The following is an 18,165-nucleotide window of genomic DNA, read 5'->3' as shown; positions in this document are numbered from 1 at the left end:
GTTTAGTTTTAATTTGACTAAATACAACAACCCAGCAATAAATCCTTCCTTCACAAAGGTTACAATGTTTAGACTTTGTTTGATACAGTTAATTCAAGTTTATGATGATTTTGGAGGCTGTATCGTGATGCTGTTGAATTAATATTTTTCATATCAATGGGTGTCAAAATTATCACAAACAGCAGCCTCTAAAACAACTATAAAGTTGAATCAACTCCTATATAAAACAGTTTCAACAAAAACTGAACATTAACCTTCAGGTAGGATTTATTGCAGGGTTGTTGTTTTAGACAGCATTAGTTTTAGCTAGGTATACATAATAACTGGAAACTGAGTGTAATGAAATGGAAATTTTAAAGCAATTAAAACAAGTTAATTATCCTATGATTATGCAGCCTTATTTGTTATGATACGTTGTGTTTGTCTTAAGTGATCAGAGGACAACAACATCTTTTTAACTGGCACCATGATGTAAAACTTCCTATTAGTCATGGCTGAGGTTTAAATAATTACTATAAACAACACTGTTAAGTCTCTCCATTGTTAAACTTTTATGTTTGGACTCAAACGAAACTTGCCATGAGCTATGAGTTAAATAAAGAAACTCAAATGGTTTCCTGTCTCAGTCTTTCTCTCCTTCATACCTGCTGTGGCCAAGCAAGTTCGACAGGATTTTTTAGCCTCCCATGTGTCTGTTAATTTGCATGCAAACCTGGCAGCACTGTGGAGGACCTGCCTGCACTTTGCACTTCCTGGTACAGTATCTCCCATAGTTGCTCCTCCCTGCCTGCCTCCCTGAATTACACACACAATAGATTTCAGTGGAGCAGCCGCTCAGAGGACCCTGCAAACAGGAGCTGCTGTGGAGATCTCTTTACACTTCTTTTATGTACTTCAGTTTGTTTGCGTATGAGATCTTATTGTTTTTGTCACAAATTGTTTTTGATAATGCTACAGCCAAGAGCTTAACAAACAATACAAATAATAAGAAACACAAATGACAACTAGGTGACGTATTAAAGCGTCAGAACAATTCCCATCTAAAGTAACTCATCCTTAACCCACCTGACAGGTATTTAGACAACAACCATTTCCAGGATTTGATGAGCTGTTGAGTTTCCAGGGCTAACAAGGAGTGTGTGGGATGAATGCTTACACTCCTTCTGCTGTCTTAAATCTCTGAAGTTCCTTTAGCGTCATTTTCCGTGTGGGAAGCTCTGCCTGTCTTATTTCATGGGTCTGAGAGACAGGCCTGGCCGGAGGTGGACAAGGCCAATGAATCACTGCTGGGAAAAAGCAGTAATAATTGTTTGAATTGAGCAGAGACAATACTGAGAATGAGGAGAGAGAAATATGACATAGTATTAACATTTTTCATGAGATACAGTATGAACCAACAATGTCAAAGGAATGGGATGTCACTCTGTGAATATCTACAGTCTGGTTTTAGGAGAACTGACCAAACAGTCAGAAATGAACCGTGGACATTGTGAAATGAACGAAAAAGAAATAAGGGACGCAGATAGTAGAATACATGCTTTTATTTACATACATTTGTATTAGTGTATATTTACTAAACTAAATCTCACCCATGGCTAGGGACTACGGATGAAAACTAGCCTTTTGGCTAATTCTGGCATATTTACAGTAAATGTTTATTAATATGCACTGTCCCTGAGAAATAAACTGAATAAATATAATAAATAAAAATGTATGTATAAGAGATATAATCACGTATAATGTGAAAATAATGTGAAATAATGTGAATATTATAAAGGACATTTTTCATTCATTAATTTCAGTTTACATGTTACTTAATTATTGATAGATATTATTAATGTTATTACTATTGATTTGGACTCTGAAGAGTAGCAGCCGAGACATCAATGATGGAGCATTCTAAAAAAGTAATAATAATCATGATCACAATAATAATAACCACGTAATGTTGTTGGTAATTCGTTTATTGGTTAGAAAAAGAAGTTAAAGAGTAGTAAAATAAGATCTGTCCTTTTTTCATAAAAGATCAATGTTTTTCAGATATTGGCTGCTGATTAAATCTAGACAAAGAACAACAGCGCCCTCTACTGTAATAACGATATTTGTCTGCTGTGGAAACGTCATCATATAGCGACAACATTTATCTTCTCTTCATAGGCTAATGTTTAAAATAAGGCTCAACATTTGTTTTTTAAGATAGGGTGTGATTTGGAAAATTATGCGAACTAATTTTACAAGGAAGTTTTATCTTAAAGCACGCTATTTATCTTGAATACAAAATAAACGTCCCCGGAAGTCCTTTCTCCGTTTGTAAACACATGGCTTCTAGTCGTGTCTGAGACTCAATTATGCCAAAACTCTTCGATATAAAGTTTCCAGGAGAATGTAAAACTCTTCCCGAAGGCTTTTGGTCAGCCGTAGACGTGTGGATAAAGAAACCTCACGTCGTAAACAAGCGTCTTTGCGGAGTTAAGGAGACGGAGAGTAAAGATGTGGGCAGAGAGGCTCTGCCTTTCCTGCTGGATGATCCTGAACTCTCTCATGATGTCGTGTCCTTCCTGACCAGCCGGGTTTCACCGGGACAGACGCACGAAAAGGAAAAACCCTGGTCTTCTAGTGTCAGGACAATTATCCCTAAAGTAAACTCTTACGGGACAAACCTGCATAAAGAGGTTATACTCAAAGGTGAGAGTGCACTTTAATGAAATGCTCTACCAAACTCTGTTCTCTTATAATAGGTTTAAAAAAATGTTTTGTGTCCTGTGTGTTTAAGACTTTGGCAGACAACAAGTGACCTTTCTTCCATTTGAAGAGGATTCAGAAGGGCAGGTGTCTCTAAAGAGGGGCAACATTTATCAGTTTCAGCTCCTCCATCAGGACTGTGAGGAATGGTGAGAATGAGCATAATCTATCCAGCTGTGAAAGTCCAAATATTAAGTGCCTGGAGGTCAACATGACTGCATGCAAGAACATAGAAATACTGACAAGATAATATTTCTCAATTTTTTGTCTGTAAACCTTATTTTTGAAAATATTTACATAGGGTCATTATTTTTCTTTGTTTTTTTTGGTAACATTATAAAATACAACACATCAGACTATTTTCAGGGATAGAACGATAAAATTTTATTTCCAGCATTTTTCACAGTCGACCAACATTTAGCAAGATGGAGGCAGGCGTTCATTGTCTGATTAATATAATATAGATTGCAAAGCAGCCTTCAAGAGCAAGGAAAACAAAACAAAATCAGCTATATTATGTAGCAAGGGGAGAACTACCACCGCATATACTGGAACTATAAATTCTCTCTAAGTTCCTCCCAATCCAGATTATTGCTCAGTAGGTCATACATACCCTGTAATAATAGAATAGGTACTCAGTAGTTAAAAAATAACTACAGTATCAGTATATAAGTTCTTTGTAAGATCCCGAATTGTTATCCCCTTATTCCACTTCACATCTTGTTCCCCAGTACCTACATATATGTATTGGTACGTACTGTACTGGTACACCGTTAGTACAAAAGATTAGACTGTAACTCCGGTGTAATTACGCTGCACGTGTGGGCTGAAGCGTTACCAAATGTTTCTTGTTTCTTCTCATATAAATACAAGTTTAATCAATAACAAAGAAGAAAGTCTTTGAATGCTCTTCTCAATGTTAGTATTGGCAGTAAAGTACTTTATGTCTTCACGTGGACTAAAATAAAGGATTACTAATGGAGATAATCTACCTGCACACTGAGTAATGCACTTATCTTTATTTCATTTTTAAGAAAACCCGTGGGGCAGATATTCAGTGCAGTTCAACATGGAGGAACGCTGACACATGCAGAGCAAAACGTATTCTGCTATCACAGTAAAATAAGATTGAGGAATGTTTAAACTGCATACAATCTTGTGCACAACCCTAACATGTGATAGAGGTGCTATGTTGTTTATATTAACAGTAGTAGTAGTGATGTACAGTATGTATTAATGTGTTTGTGATATATGTTGAGATATCAGCATTTAAAGTGTGCTTGTTGGAGCACAAGAAGACTTTATCATTATATAACAGTGTAACAATTATAACTTAGATACTCTGGTTATTGGAGAACAGGATCTGTATTATCGCAAACATTTGCTGCTGGGCCTCTATTAATCCCATTCCTCTCACTCTGCTAGAATACTACGGGGTTCATATTTGGCAATTTGATTAAGCACATTAATTTAGAAATATGCAACATCACAAAACTAAACTACTGAGGATCCTACTACTTGATTTTGAGACAGGGACTCCTAAAGAGAGGCCCTCTAAGATTAGGGGCCCTTATCTTGTCAGTACTGTGCTTTAGTAGCACATATTCCCAAACAAATTGTCATTTAGATGAGCACAAACCAGTTGACGCACAGTAAGCCTGGAGCTTTCTGGGCTCCTAGAGCTCAGTTGCTCACTTTGCCTGGTTGGTATATTATGACATAAAAATGAGCAAACATTAAAAGTAAAAAATAAACTGCCATGACTCTGCCTTTATCTGCAGGGCCTTGGAGCTGCATGCGTTGACTCCAGATTCGTGGTTCTCTGATGGCGTGGCGTACCCGAAGCTGCCCTGGCTGTCCACTGATCTGCTGCCTAAGCTGGTGCGCTGGGCCACCGAGTGCAAGAGCAGCGAGTTCAGGAGCACCTTGTCTCTGCTGCCGGTGGAGAAGTACAGCCTCATGTACCAGCAGCTGAAGGAGAAGTACAAGGCCATGGTCAAGGTGGAGTCCTCTCAGTGTCAGGCTGTTGTTTTATATTCAAACTACTGGTTTAATGCTATTAATATTTAGGTTGGGTATTGATCTTTATTACTGAGTACTGACATTTTTTTTCATATGCTCTCTAGGTTTGGCCTGAGGTTACAGATCCTGAGAAGTTTGTCTATGAGGATGTTGCCATTGCTACGTATCTCCTTGTGAGTTCAAACCTGGTTGTTATTGTTGCTGTAATACCAAAATCAACGATTGATTGATCAGTGATGCTTGAATTGGGTCTTGAAGATCGATATGTGAAATGAAGATTAGTCCTCATGCCTCATATGTCTTTTTTTTGCACTTACTTTAATTGTGTGTGACCACTGCCAAGTGTACAAACATGTCCGTACATGTGCGTGAAGGTGAAACTCATTTTTATCTGTCACGTATAGTCGGGTCAATCAGTTTGAGTGTGGAAAATGGCTTTGACCCAGTAAATCAATTTAAAGCCAGAGGCAGGTGAAAGGGTTTCAGCAGCAGCAGGTGAAGTGCTCATGAACAAACAGTAGTATTGAGTCCCTGTCACTGTACTGCAGGTGCTGTGGGCTGAGGAGCGGGCAGAGAAAGGCCTGGCTGCCCGACAGTCCTTTGTGGACCTGGGCTGTGGAAACGGCCTCCTGGTTCACATACTGGCCAATGAAGGGGTAAGTTAGGTGCTGCTTGAATGCTGGCCTCCCTCCTCTAGAGATGATTAGTTTCTGAATGTATGAACCGTTAACACTGAATCTTCAAGCTCAGTCTCTTGTTGTTTTTTGCATTGGCGCTCCCCTCACTGATGACAGTTATTTTAATCTCATCTGTGATACGCAGTATGTTGCGTCCTGTCCTGGTTAAAAGATTACCAAAAGCCACAGAAAATAACTCTAACTATATTATAGGGGCCTAGTTTTGTACTGAACTGAATGTAACACTTCCAATCCGCAACAGACTGAACCTAGTTAGAATCTAAAACTGAGCTGAGGACAGTCAGAAGCAGTGCCTTAATGTGTTTTGAACGACAAAATCTTTTAATAATGTGCGTTTGAAAGGGGATGCAGTCGCTTAGCTAAAAACAAACAGAGCACCAAACAGATTGTATCATACCTAACAGGTTAACACAGGCCATAATAATTCAAACAGTCAGATTTGAACAGTTTGACAAAAGAAGAAGTTGTTTGTTGGTCAAAGTAGAATTCACTGTGTAAATTACTTGAAATCATTAACAAAAAGACGTTTATTTTAACTAGACATGCTAATGTTTAGCAGGTATAATGTTTACCATGTCAACCATGTTAGTTTAACGTGTTTGCATGCTAACATTTGCTAACTAGCAGAAAACCAACTGAGGCTGATAGGAATGTTATTCGTTTTGCAGGTATTTGGTCACAATGTATTACAAAGTATTAAACAAATTAAAAATTTGACCTGATGATGGGGCTAGAGGAAAAGTTAAGGGTTCGTCAAAGTTCTTACAATTGATCCTGAGGTGAACATGAATGTTTGTACCAAATTTCATCGTAATCCATCCGAAAGCTGTTGAAATATTTTAGTCTGGACTAGGGCTGCAACTAACAAGTATTTTCATTATTGATTAATCTGATGCTTATTTTCTTGATTAATCGGTAAATCGCTTAGTCTATGAAACCTCAAAAAGTAGTGAATGCCCATCACAACTTGCCAGAGTCCAAAGTGGTGTCCCTAAATTGTTTGTTTTGTCTGACCAACAGTCCAAAACCAAAACATATTTAATTTACTATTATATATGATAATACAATGATAATGCATGAAGAACAAGCAGCAAATCCTCATATTTCATGACCTGGACCCAGCATATATTTGGCTTGTTTTGCTTGAAAAATGACTGAAACAACGAATCGATTATCAAAATAGTTGCTGATTCATTTTCTTTTTCGATCAACCAATCGAATAATTGTTGCAGCTCTTGCAGCTCACTGCCATCCCAGAGCGATGCTACTAGCTTAATTGGCTAAAACAAAATGCACTCTAATAAGATGCATTAACCAGATTTATAATAAATTGCTGTTGAATTTACCTTTGGTTAAAGTGACCACTATAAAATCTAGAAAAACTGTCTTGTTAAACTCTGGCCCCTCAAATCAGAGGTCTTTCAGTTAGCCAAGTCTTCACTGGCAGCTTAATCAATGACATGGGGCTGTAAGGTGAGGGGATTCATGTCTCTGAATGTATTAAATCTACAGTACCATGTCGCCTTAATGGCCAATCACAAACTAGTACAGGTGTAATTGAAATTACACACAGCGGTCGACAGTCAGAGTGTGAATGTGGCTGAGAGTGATTAGCCGCTCACCGTCACGCCATCTTGTGTTGCAGCATCCTGGAAAGGGCATCGATGTTCGGAGGAGGAAGATCTGGGACATGTACGGCCCCCAGACTCTGCTAGAGGTGAGCGAGCTGAGCATGAAGAAGGCGGATTCTTTGTAACCATATTTAGGTTTTTAATTAGTGTTATAATCTTTTCACATGAAAAGTGGAATCCATATCACAGGCTGGAGGTGTTTTTTTTCAGCTGGCGTCGCCCCCTCACTGGTTGTAATGATTGCTGCTAGCTACAAAAAGAAAACACTACCGCTGCACATGGGACTAACGCTGGCTTCAGACAAATTCATGTAAACATACACACATTTGCAGGGAAACCTGCCCCAAAAACATGGCACTCTCTTGTCTGCCTCCCGGCCTCAGTTATTCATTTGACAACAAGCTGCTGACTGCTTCCATTTCAGGTCATCTATTATTGACTGATTTTTGCAGAAAGCGGCAGACCAATCTTTCTGGAGCCTGAACCTTCATTTGGAAGCTCTCTCTGAACCTCACAGGCCTCAGTGCTCTTAACTCGCATCATTTGTGATGGTGGTGATGGGCCTGCCTGTTGAAATGAGCCAAATATGAAAGGTTTTATATAAATTCTCAGCTGGATTTGCTGGCATTGTGTTATTTTGATCATCCAAAAGTCATCGTTTTGTCAAGAAAAATGTGTTCCTGATTCCACCAACTGAGAAAGTAGTTGAATCCACACAACCAACCAGCCCAAAGTGTTCATACATACGACATTGACAGGTGTTCTGTGATATATTAAAAGTTTGAGGAGATATAAAAAGTTTCCCTTTTTAGACAATTTCCATAAAGTGATTCAGTATCAAATCATGCCGGCGTGCATCTTCTCTCCTCTAAGGAGCTCTTGTGCTTTTTGGGCCTTGGCTATTTCAGGAAAAGGCAATTACTCCCAGTGAGAGCTTCTTATTCCCGGGTACGGACTGGCTGATTGGGAACCACTCAGACGAGCTCACACCGTGGATCCCCGTTATAGCAGCCAGGCGAGTCATCAGCAGACACAATCTCACTCAGCAGCTCAAGTGCCAGCTGATCTCTCCAATTTGGAATAACATTATGGTCAGAGGGATGATGTGTGAATATGTGTGTTTGATCCTGTCAATGTGTATTTTCTAAAACGACCACCTGATGGCGACGTTGAGCCTCAGTCTGAGAAATCTTTTCTCTAATGTGACTACAGATGATAATCTCTTGTAATGGATAGTTTCCATGTTTCCTGTCTTTTAAACAGTTTCAGAATCTTAAAATAACTTAAAAAACAATTGGGGAACTTTATCTCAGTACATTTACCTCTGAAGATTTATCATCATTTTCTTTGGCACTGGGTAAGAATTAGCATTTTGCTCTCTCTGCAGGTCTTCTTACTCCTGCCAGTACTTCGTCCTCCCCTGCTGTTTTTTCGATTTCTATGGAAAATACCAGAGACGGCAGTGTAAGAAGTCTCAGTATAAGGAATACATCGACTTCATCACTGAGATCAGCCAAGTCAGTGGCTTCAACACTGAAGAGGACTGCCTGAGAATACCGTCCACCAAACGGGTAGGCTTACGTAGTCCAGAGTCAGAACTGTACTCCGTAGCTTATGTGCTTGACTGTATTAAAATGTGTCATATTGTGTGATTTACATCTTTTAAAATCTTTTTTTCTTTTAATCTATGCTCCAAAACAAGTTACCGAGCACTATTTAAGATATTCCTGACTAGTTACTTTGTTCATAAAAATGAGAACATACGAATAACTCCTTTAAATCCAGCCGTCCATGTGTCTAAGGCACATATAATGTAATTGCAACTGCCATGGTTTGATTCTGGGTGGGGACCTTTGTTGAATGTCCTCTCACTCACTCTTTCTCCATGTTTCCTGTCCATCTCTACTGTCAACTATCAAATAAATTAATATCAAAAAGAAATAAAGACAGAAATCCTATTTTAACAGTGTACTCCAGCAATTTAGTATTGCTCTTCCATAAAGTTGAGGGGCTTGTGAGAGACAGAATTAAAAAAGAATGGTTAAAATTGAAGTTGCAGAGCCCAATATATCCTGACCTTTTAGTCCCTATTATGCGTAACGCTGCAAAAAGTCCTGGATCCTACACTTCCCATAATGCAACTTGATAGTGTCATTAGACTTCAAACTTCTTTTAAACTCCACACCCCCAGTTTGTAACACTGACTTTTTCCTATAAATTTGAAGCCTCATGCCGAAACAGAGATAACCTTGATGACAATTTTAGGGTTATTTTCTTAGACTTTGGTAAGCTCCCTCCAGAGCCACAGAAGACATTATACAACTGTTCACAGGATGAGTAGTACTTTACCTGACGAATAAAGTCAACTTCATGTATAAAATTGGTGGAGTGCCCCTTTTAACACAATAAACCAAATGGATTATTTTGATTGTTAGATTTTACAAGGATTTATTACATTGTTTGCCTGTCAGACTGCTTTGAAGGTAGAAAACACCATGCGTTGTACCTGGATACATTTTAGGACATTTTCTTTTAGAAAATGCACACAATAACAAAAAAGATGAGTCTAATCTGTTTATATATATATATATATATATATATATATATATATATATATATATATATATATATATACTACACGTTCATACTTTTGTAACTTTTCACAGTACTAAAAACTTAAGGCAGTACGCTGGGTTTTTTTTTTAGCTAATGCACATTTACCTCATACTTGACTTTTGTTGCATGTCATCTCTTTTTTGCCTCTGATTTTTCCAGTCTTTTCTTCACTGTGTCTTTCCCTGCCTTTTCTCCACCTGAGCCTCATTTTGTAAAGACGGACAGAAATAAATCAAGTCTTTATCATCCCCAAAGGGACATTTCTTTCACAGCTGGCAGCCATTAATGACTTCAATAGACATAAACACATAAAAAGAACAAGTATTTACTGGGCTTTTTATGTACTGTTATCAGTCATAATCAGTTTGTTCATAAAAGCAAAAGCTTAGAAATAGTTTTTCCCAAAATCAGTACATATATCCAAAATGATTTATGTTGGCATAATGCTGTTTGTTTTGTCCATAGTGACACACATATAGAGGATTTGTATTGTCATTTCTACTTTTGAGTTTCTGGTTTTACAGTTTTGGCTGTCGGCACCCATGGTAGTCACCCTGACATTCAGCTCCTCTTTCTGCAGGTGTGTCTGGTGGGAAAGTCAAGAAACTACCAGCCCTCTGCCGAGGCTGAGGCCGAGCAGCGAAGAGCTCAGTACGTCCAGAGCCGCCAGACCCCCTCTGGGGTCACAGTTCAAGGGTCAGACATCAGAAATGACGGGGACTGTTGCCATGGGAACAAAGACACTGACAGGACCCCCGGGAGCAGCTGGGGAGCCGGGTTCCAGCCCAGAGACAAGGTTGAAACGGTTCGAAACTGTGCTGCTCTCCCGCGGGACTTTGTTGACGGTGTTGTCCTGCAGGTTGCTAACGTTCTTCTGGGAATGACTGAGGATGATGGCGTGGGGTCCTCCAGTGACTGGAACCGAGGAGGTAAACCGCAACACCCATAAAACACCAGAGATAAACAAACAAAACACACAAGTCTCCCTGGACATGAGCTGCCACTGAAGTGATGAACAGGTTCAGATTAAATCCAGAGTAGGACACATTATCTGTGAAGCTCACTGATCCTGTCTATTATTGTGCACTTTGGGAGTTTCTGAATGAATTACTTTGTAATATTTGTTAGCTATACTGCAAAGGAAGAGATCGGTAGCTATGGAAGGAGTTGAGAAAAAAAGGGTCAAAGTTTTCAGGCTGGCTTACAAACTGCAAAATGGGGAAAAAGCTCACTTAGCTTGGCTCTGTCCAACAGTTGACATTGTTTTTACACTTTGTTTTTTGGAACTCAAACAAATGAAATATAACGTTTTTAATAAGTGAGCTTTAGAGTTGCTGGCAAGTGGATTTTGTTACCTTTGGACAAAGTCAGGCTGTTTCCCTGTTTCTAGTCTTTGTGCTAAGCTAAGCTAACAGGCTGCTGGCTGTAGCCGTGTATTTAGTGGACAGATATGAGAGTGATATTGATCTTCTCATCTATCTCTCCGCCAGAAAGCAAATAAGCGTATGCCAATCAAAAACTATTTACTACTCCATTCAGACTAAATATGTAGTTACTCTGTTTGCCTTTGTTGGGAAGCTATAAATGTAACCTGAATACCTCCAACACAACACAGATGAATCACTCCTCACAATTTTCATCAGTACCTTTTTAAATTATATTTCTAGGTGCTTCATGGCACGTAGGCAGCTTCTGCACCCTGAACCTCTCATCTGACCCCCCCCTCCATCATCCTAGCTAACCCTCCACCTCTCTCGTCAACACCCTGTCCCCTGTCGGCATCGGTCGGTAAGGCCTTCGTGACACAGAGCGACGCCACTTTGAACTCTGTATCTCACCCTCTGCCAGCCACTTCCTGCTCCGCATGGTACAGAAGAGTGCCACAAACGCATCACACACATATACACACAGTTTCAATCACACACACCGCCCATGCAGCACCTTTGTCAACACCTCTACACCTCCGCTGCCACACAGACACGCACAATATGAATGAGATAAGGAGAGGAGGACTGCTATGATTAAAACAGAAAATTCTCTGTCAGGATGTCAGTGCTGAAATTAGAGGTAGAAAATTTGAGGGAGAGCGAATAAAGGGAGTCTGTGACTCTGTATAGAGATGACTGGATGAATAATGCACCATCATCTATGATTTATGCATGAGTATGCATTTGTATTGAGGTATTCCTACCAGTTATGTACTGTGTAAGAACAAAGGGTAAATTCAGGGTGAGCCAGCCTATATTGAAGAGATCCAGGAGGGCCTCAGAGTCATCGAAAGGGCTTTGAGATTCAGTTTCTCTCAATTTTTAATCCATCTTCAAAGAGTATGAGGATTGATATTTTATTCTATTAGTTTTTGATATTGAAAGTGATACTCATGTAGAATTTTGGTTTTATAGCCTCCTGCGTTTAGTGTAAGTCCAAATTTAGTTGAAGACATTTGTCAGTTGCTCCTAAACTCTTTGTTAAGTCTCTCATTGCAAGTACAAACAGATCTCAAAAACACACGTTTAGCTACTAAACTAACAGGAACAAACAGGTTTCTGCAATGTATAAAAAAAGAACAGCTTGTCACCTTTATGAGCCTGTAGATTTGTCCTATTTGACCAAAAAAATATTTGTTTCATACAGAAGCACTGACTGGCCACTGTAGCTTTGAGTCAAGTTACTAATTCATGCATGCTGTACTGCTGACTGGGCTCATGTAGTTATGTAGTCATGCTGAGAATGAAAGTCAGTTTCTAGTGAACACAAATAGAAATTTAGGCCCACAACCCTCCAGAAGACCCAGCAGTAAGTTGTACTTCCCAGAATCCTCATCCTCATCCTCCACACCTGCAGTCTTCACTGATTTGAACTACACTAACCCGCACTTGTGCGTAGGATTACACATTGTTCATAATATTAGAGCCACAATGATTAGACGATTTATCGATTAGTCGATCAACAGAAAGTTAATTGGCAACAATTGTTGAAAGGGACAGTTAACCCCAAAATTAAAAATACATTTTCTTCCTCTTACCTGTAGTGCTATTTATCCATCTAGATTGTTTTGGTGTGAGTTGCCGAGTTTTGGAGATATCTGTAGAGATGTCTGCATTTTTTTTTAATATAATGGGACTATATGGCACTCGGCTTGTGGTGCTCAAAGCGCCAAAAACTCCACAGCAACGTCTCTTTCCAGAAATCAAGACCTGGTTATTCAAGATAATCGACAGACCTTGGTTGTGAGCAGTTTCATGTAGGAACTATCGGTAGGAAGTAAATAGTTCCTACATTAAACAAATCTGTTGTGTGGCCAATATCTTCAAAACTCTGCAGCTCACACCAAACCAATCTAGATGGATAATTAGCACTACAGGCAAGAGGAAAAATATTTTTTTTTCATTTTGGGGTGAACTGTTCCTTGTCAAGTCAGTTTTATGAAAAAATGGAAAAGAATCTCTGGTTTCAGCTTCTCAAACTTGAATATTTGCTGCTGGCCTTAGTCTTCAGTGATTTTTCAACTGAATAGTTTTGTGTTTTGGATTGTTGGTTTGACAAAATAAGCAATTTTAATGTGAACTTGGGCTTGGGAAATTGCAATTGGCATTTTTCACTATTTCCTGACATTTTATAGCCCAACCTGAATGCTAGAATAATCTAGAAAGTAATTGCCTCATTATGTAGCAGCCCTACATCCTAATCAATTGTGTTATTTGTTTTGTTCCTGTTTTCACTTTATAGAGCCATTTATTTAGAGGCAGTAGAATTAGTCAGGAGATGGCTGCAATTATATTTTTTTTAACATGCAGCCGCTGTGGTAAGGGCTCAGCCTTAGTACATGGTGCGCACGCTCTTCCAGGTGAACTACCAGGGCGCCCCGATTTCTGTTATTATGAATGGATTGAATGAATGGTAAATACTGCATTTATATAGCGCCTTTCTAGTCTTCCGACCACTCAAAGTGCTTTACACTACATGACAACATGCACATTCACACACACTCACACACCGACGGCACAGTCTTCGGGAGCAAGGGCTCAGTATCTTGGCCATGCAGGGATGGCCGCCAGTCATCCCAGGGAAGGGATCGAAGCGCCAATCTTCCGATCAGTGTATGACCAGCTCTACCTCTAATAATGAGTATTATTATTAACATTATTATTATGAGTGGGATTTTTGGCTTGCATCAGATTGGTGTTGTTTTAATAGTTTTTAACAGTCCTGAAGAGGTAAAACTATCCAGTATCTCACAAAAGAAAGATTTGAGAAAGGAAAGATTTGAGAAACGTCGAAACAATTTTGTGTGGCAGAATTTTTTTTTTCGTCTTCTTTCCCAATTAATCATCTCGTGACCCCTTTGGATAGTTCTGACTTGCAGGTTAGGCAAGTATTGTAAACTATTTTTGAGCATTTTCAGGTTTTGATGGACAATAAAACAAAAACAAATCCTGTGTTACATCTGTGCTCTTGGTAACTGAAAATTATCCTTTCAAATGTTTTATTTACCACTCAGCAATTTTAGAGCTAATTTACTCCACTCAGCCTGATTCTGAAATGGCCTAAGCAGCAAAAACAATCATCCACAACAAGCAATCAATCGCTGGCCATCTTAGCGTTTTGAACTGTACACTAAGCCATGCCATTAATAATCGTCTACGTTGGTCTTAGTCCAAGTTGAGTCTACGCTGTCAATACTGACCTTATCCCATTAATCCCCATTAACATTGTAGGCAGTAAAGAGCAGCTCTAAACAGTGTATTGATATTATATTAAGGCCTGAAGCTCCCTGGCGTCTGGGCTGTAGGACGGCAGTCTGCCCAGCTTCACACTCTGCAGCAGAGGACTGTGTTTGGCCCTGCGAGTGTCTGTGAATGTGGGAGTGTGTTGCATATTTTAGGTATTAACTCAGCATTTGACCAGCTAAATTTAGGATGTATTTGGGTGGACAATATGTTTTCTCACAAATTTCAGTGGCAGAAAAACAAGTTTTAGAAAACTGAAAACCATCATAGCTCTAAATTCAGTTGTAGATTTACTGTAAAATGATAGATTAAACTTTTATATATTAGCTCTAAAATAGTAAAGAAATACAACTGTACTTGGTTCAGAGGCAAAGACAACATATTTCACAGTGAAATTCTCTTCTATTCAATTATCTCTATGGGATTGCCTGATGTGGCACCAGAGATTTAGTGTAAAAGTATGATGGAGATCGCATTAAGATGTCTGCAGATTTAGGTCAAACATTGTTATGCAATGGCACAAAGGAGCATTAGAAATCCTGTGGTGTGTCCCTCTCCAATATGAGGAGGAAGAGGAGGAGGATTGTCATTTGTACAAACCAAAGGTCAGTCCTGATTGAATTCTCTTCTGGGGGAAAAAGGGCAAAGCCAGAAATACAGAAAATCTCATGAAATGCAGCCTAAAGGCGGGGCGCTGTGAACACAAAGGGTTGCGTCATTTATCCGCTTACTATTTGCTAAACTTGTAGCATAGGATTTTGTGTATTTCAATATCCCCCTTTCTCCTTTTTTTTTTTTTTTTTTTTTGCTCTTTGGCATCTAAAATTACTGTCCCAGTGGGGGAGTGACGACAATGACTCACGCTCTCGAACGGCCGGTGGGAGATGCAGCGGTGAAATGCATGGTGGTTGCTCTGACAGCTTGTTGGAGCAGCTTTAATTGAGCACACTTCACAGCCCTGACTAACGCTGAAAGACAGTGACTGAGGTGTCCCCCCCCCCGTCTCTCTGTAAAATGTTCTGTATATAGCATTGATCACCCTTTCACTCCTGAAACATTTTCACGGAGAGGATGTTAGACTGCAGTCAAGACTGCCTCTCTCAAAATAACTGGTGACATCGACTGCATCGAATGCTTCTTTCTTACTCTGTAATGGTGGATAAAAATTCTTTCTGTGCATGCCTGAAGCAGTGTGTTAATATATTGACAAATGTAATGTCAATAGACCTCCTCCTGCTCCTTTGTCACTGTTCTTTGCTCTTCTTCTTCCCCTCCTCGCTCCTCTTCAGGAAGCCTCTCTGTGAGCGAGGTCGCTGGGCTGTTGGAGCAGGAAACCCTGCGGCTTCTGAAGAAGGAGTGTGGAGGCCTTCAGACGCTGCTCAAGAACAACCACCAAGTTTTTAGAGGTAGCTGGACCACTACACATCTATATACCTCCTCATAGTTAGTCCACATGAAATTGGGGCGGGGGTGTTTTCCCAAATGTAGTTAAGGGTAACTTTTCACTGAATGGGCAAAATATTAGGAAAACTAGATTCATAAAGTTCAAAGTTCACTTACTAGCTTTCATCTCATGAGTTTGTTCAGTTGTCATGGAGATGACTACAATTTCAAGCGCAAGAATGAACTTTTACGCTCATTAGAAAAACTAGTTTATTCATTTTTTACATTGGCACTATCCCTTCACATCAGTGCCACTGGACTAGATACAAAAGTAAATGAGAAACAGAAAAGACTTTAAGGATTTGAGATAAAAGACAACAGGGTTAAATGTCATCAAGGAGATAATCCTAATAATTACTGATATTCACTTTTCTTTCTAAAGTGCCCTTTTTGCTAACTTCTGCTTCTCATGTTTAACAAATTTCTCTGATGGAATTTGAAAACAGTTTTTAATTGCTTCAATTAGACAAAGATTTATAGAGTGAAATGGGAGAACCTGCTGGTTTCGGAATTTATTTTTTACCACTTAAATTCTCATTTTCCGAAATTTATCAAAAAACATCCATCCATTTGTTGCTGAAATGCACCTTGGGAGTTGTAGTGGACTTCCCCTTTAAGTTTTTATGTACATATACTTGTACCCTAATTTCCTGCCATCTCTTTACTGTCTCCAATCTAATAAAGGCAGAAAATGCCCACCTCCCCCCCCATAAAACTAAGATATTTTCTATCACAGTTGCTCATATTTTGTACTGATGATTCAACCAGGAGAGTTTCAAGCCTTAGAGCGCTCCAACTGCCAGTCACCTGTTATTGTCTGTGATGTGCAGAAAATAAACAGATTGTTTACTTCAGGCCATCCCTGAAATAACTCCTCCACTTCGCAGCTCTGTAGGAACAGATTTATTATATTATATTACGTTATATAACTTTTGGAAGGAGCACTTTATTCTGAAGAGGTCTTGTATCTTCCTGTCGTTCCTTCTCTTTCAGTGGAAGGAGGGAGGGTGTACATAAGAGACTGGCGGGACAGGAAGTCCTCCAGGGTGGATCCCAAGAGGAAGCCCGTTGTCCCTGGTGCCCTGAAAACTCGTCCCTGCTGGTTTCACGACCACCACCCTCAGCGCTGCCCCCTGCCGGCTGAACACTGCGGCTTCGCTCATGGACCTGATGACCTCCGACCCTCGACCAGACCTCTGAAGAAGATAAAAAATTATGCCTTTTGAATGGCTCATTCCTCCTGTACACTTTAATTGAACTCATTTGTTTAGTTGATTTTTTTTTTAAATTGAGGAACTACTTTTCTTATTAACAGTATTCACTCTGTCCATCAGTGGTTGAACCTGCTGTGAAAAGCCCCCACATCCAGCCGTGCAGCCACAAAGAGTAGGAAGTTCAGGTCCAAGCAGTGTGAGTTTTATTGATGCGACGTTACATCATTTCTGGGAATTGAGGTCTCGAAATTTCACAGTATCCTCTCTCTCTCTCTCTTCTGTGTGAGGCTGCCAAAATGTGATGCTTCCTGGTGCAGCTTTAGGCTTCACTGTTGGACCTCTGGGTTACTTTAATTTCAAAGGATTATTTTGTCTTTCTTTGTATTTATTTAAGAAATGGACTTTTGTAAATCTCAGGAAACTGTATACTTACTGTATATTAAAGTGTATTTCAAGCTACATCTTTTTATTTATTTAAAGATTATCAAGTCTATCATGGATTTTTTTCATCCTGGTGAGGGGTTTGTTGAGCGCTCAGGGTATTTGTCAACTTTTTACTCCACTGCAGCAAAACTTTAAAAGCTCCTATATGCTTCGCTTAGTCAGTTAATTCACCTCAGACAGGTACTTTGAGGTTCACAGACAGGGCGGTGGATAAAGACTGGACGGCGTTTGAACAAAGTAAATGTTAGCGATATGAATGATTTGTTGGCAGGAGTTGAGGGGTGAGCTGCATGTCGTTCCCTCTGGACGGGTGCTCACTGCTGTGTCTCTCTAGCACAGTTTGCCATCACCCTGTGGCTCAAATGTCAAAGACACTAAGGCCCACCCAGGGACGGCAGCAGGGTGATAAGAAGCGCCTCCTCTGAGTTTCTTTGTTTATGTGTGCGACGACAATCAGACCATTGATGCAATAAAGGACAGATAATTTAAATCTATTCAATTTTGCAAACACATACAGATGAACAAAGTCTGACAAAGAAGACTGAGAATATTGTTCATCACATTTTACCTATCTCACAGGTTGCTCGACAATGCGCTGTGTGCAGTTTTCTGACACTAAAGGATA

At 39.6% G+C, this 18,165-nt stretch overlaps 1 protein-coding gene across 1 annotated transcript; it reads left to right on the top strand.

The window, feature by feature from the left end:
- Positions 1–2,104: 2,104 nt before the first annotated feature.
- On the top strand, positions 2,105–17,555 carry trmt44 (tRNA methyltransferase 44 homolog). Its single transcript, XM_044184712.1, has 11 exons — positions 2,105–2,685; positions 2,774–2,891; positions 4,524–4,743; positions 4,869–4,937; positions 5,313–5,420; positions 7,108–7,179; positions 8,002–8,108; positions 8,481–8,664; positions 10,290–10,638; positions 15,729–15,845; positions 16,876–17,555. Exons 1-11 carry the CDS (start codon positions 2,349–2,351, stop codon positions 17,106–17,108), a joined length of 1,914 nt encoding a protein of 637 aa, XP_044040647.1. The 5' UTR covers positions 2,105–2,348; the 3' UTR covers positions 17,109–17,555.
- The last annotated feature ends 610 nt before the right edge of the window (positions 17,556–18,165 follow it).

This window comes from Siniperca chuatsi, linkage group LG22, assembly GCF_020085105.1.
Source record: "Siniperca chuatsi isolate FFG_IHB_CAS linkage group LG22, ASM2008510v1, whole genome shotgun sequence".
Classification (NCBI taxonomy): Eukaryota; Metazoa; Chordata; class Actinopteri; order Centrarchiformes; family Sinipercidae; genus Siniperca; species Siniperca chuatsi.
Note: the sequence above shows the minus strand (reverse complement) of the source record. Positions and strands in the feature narration are given on the sequence as shown.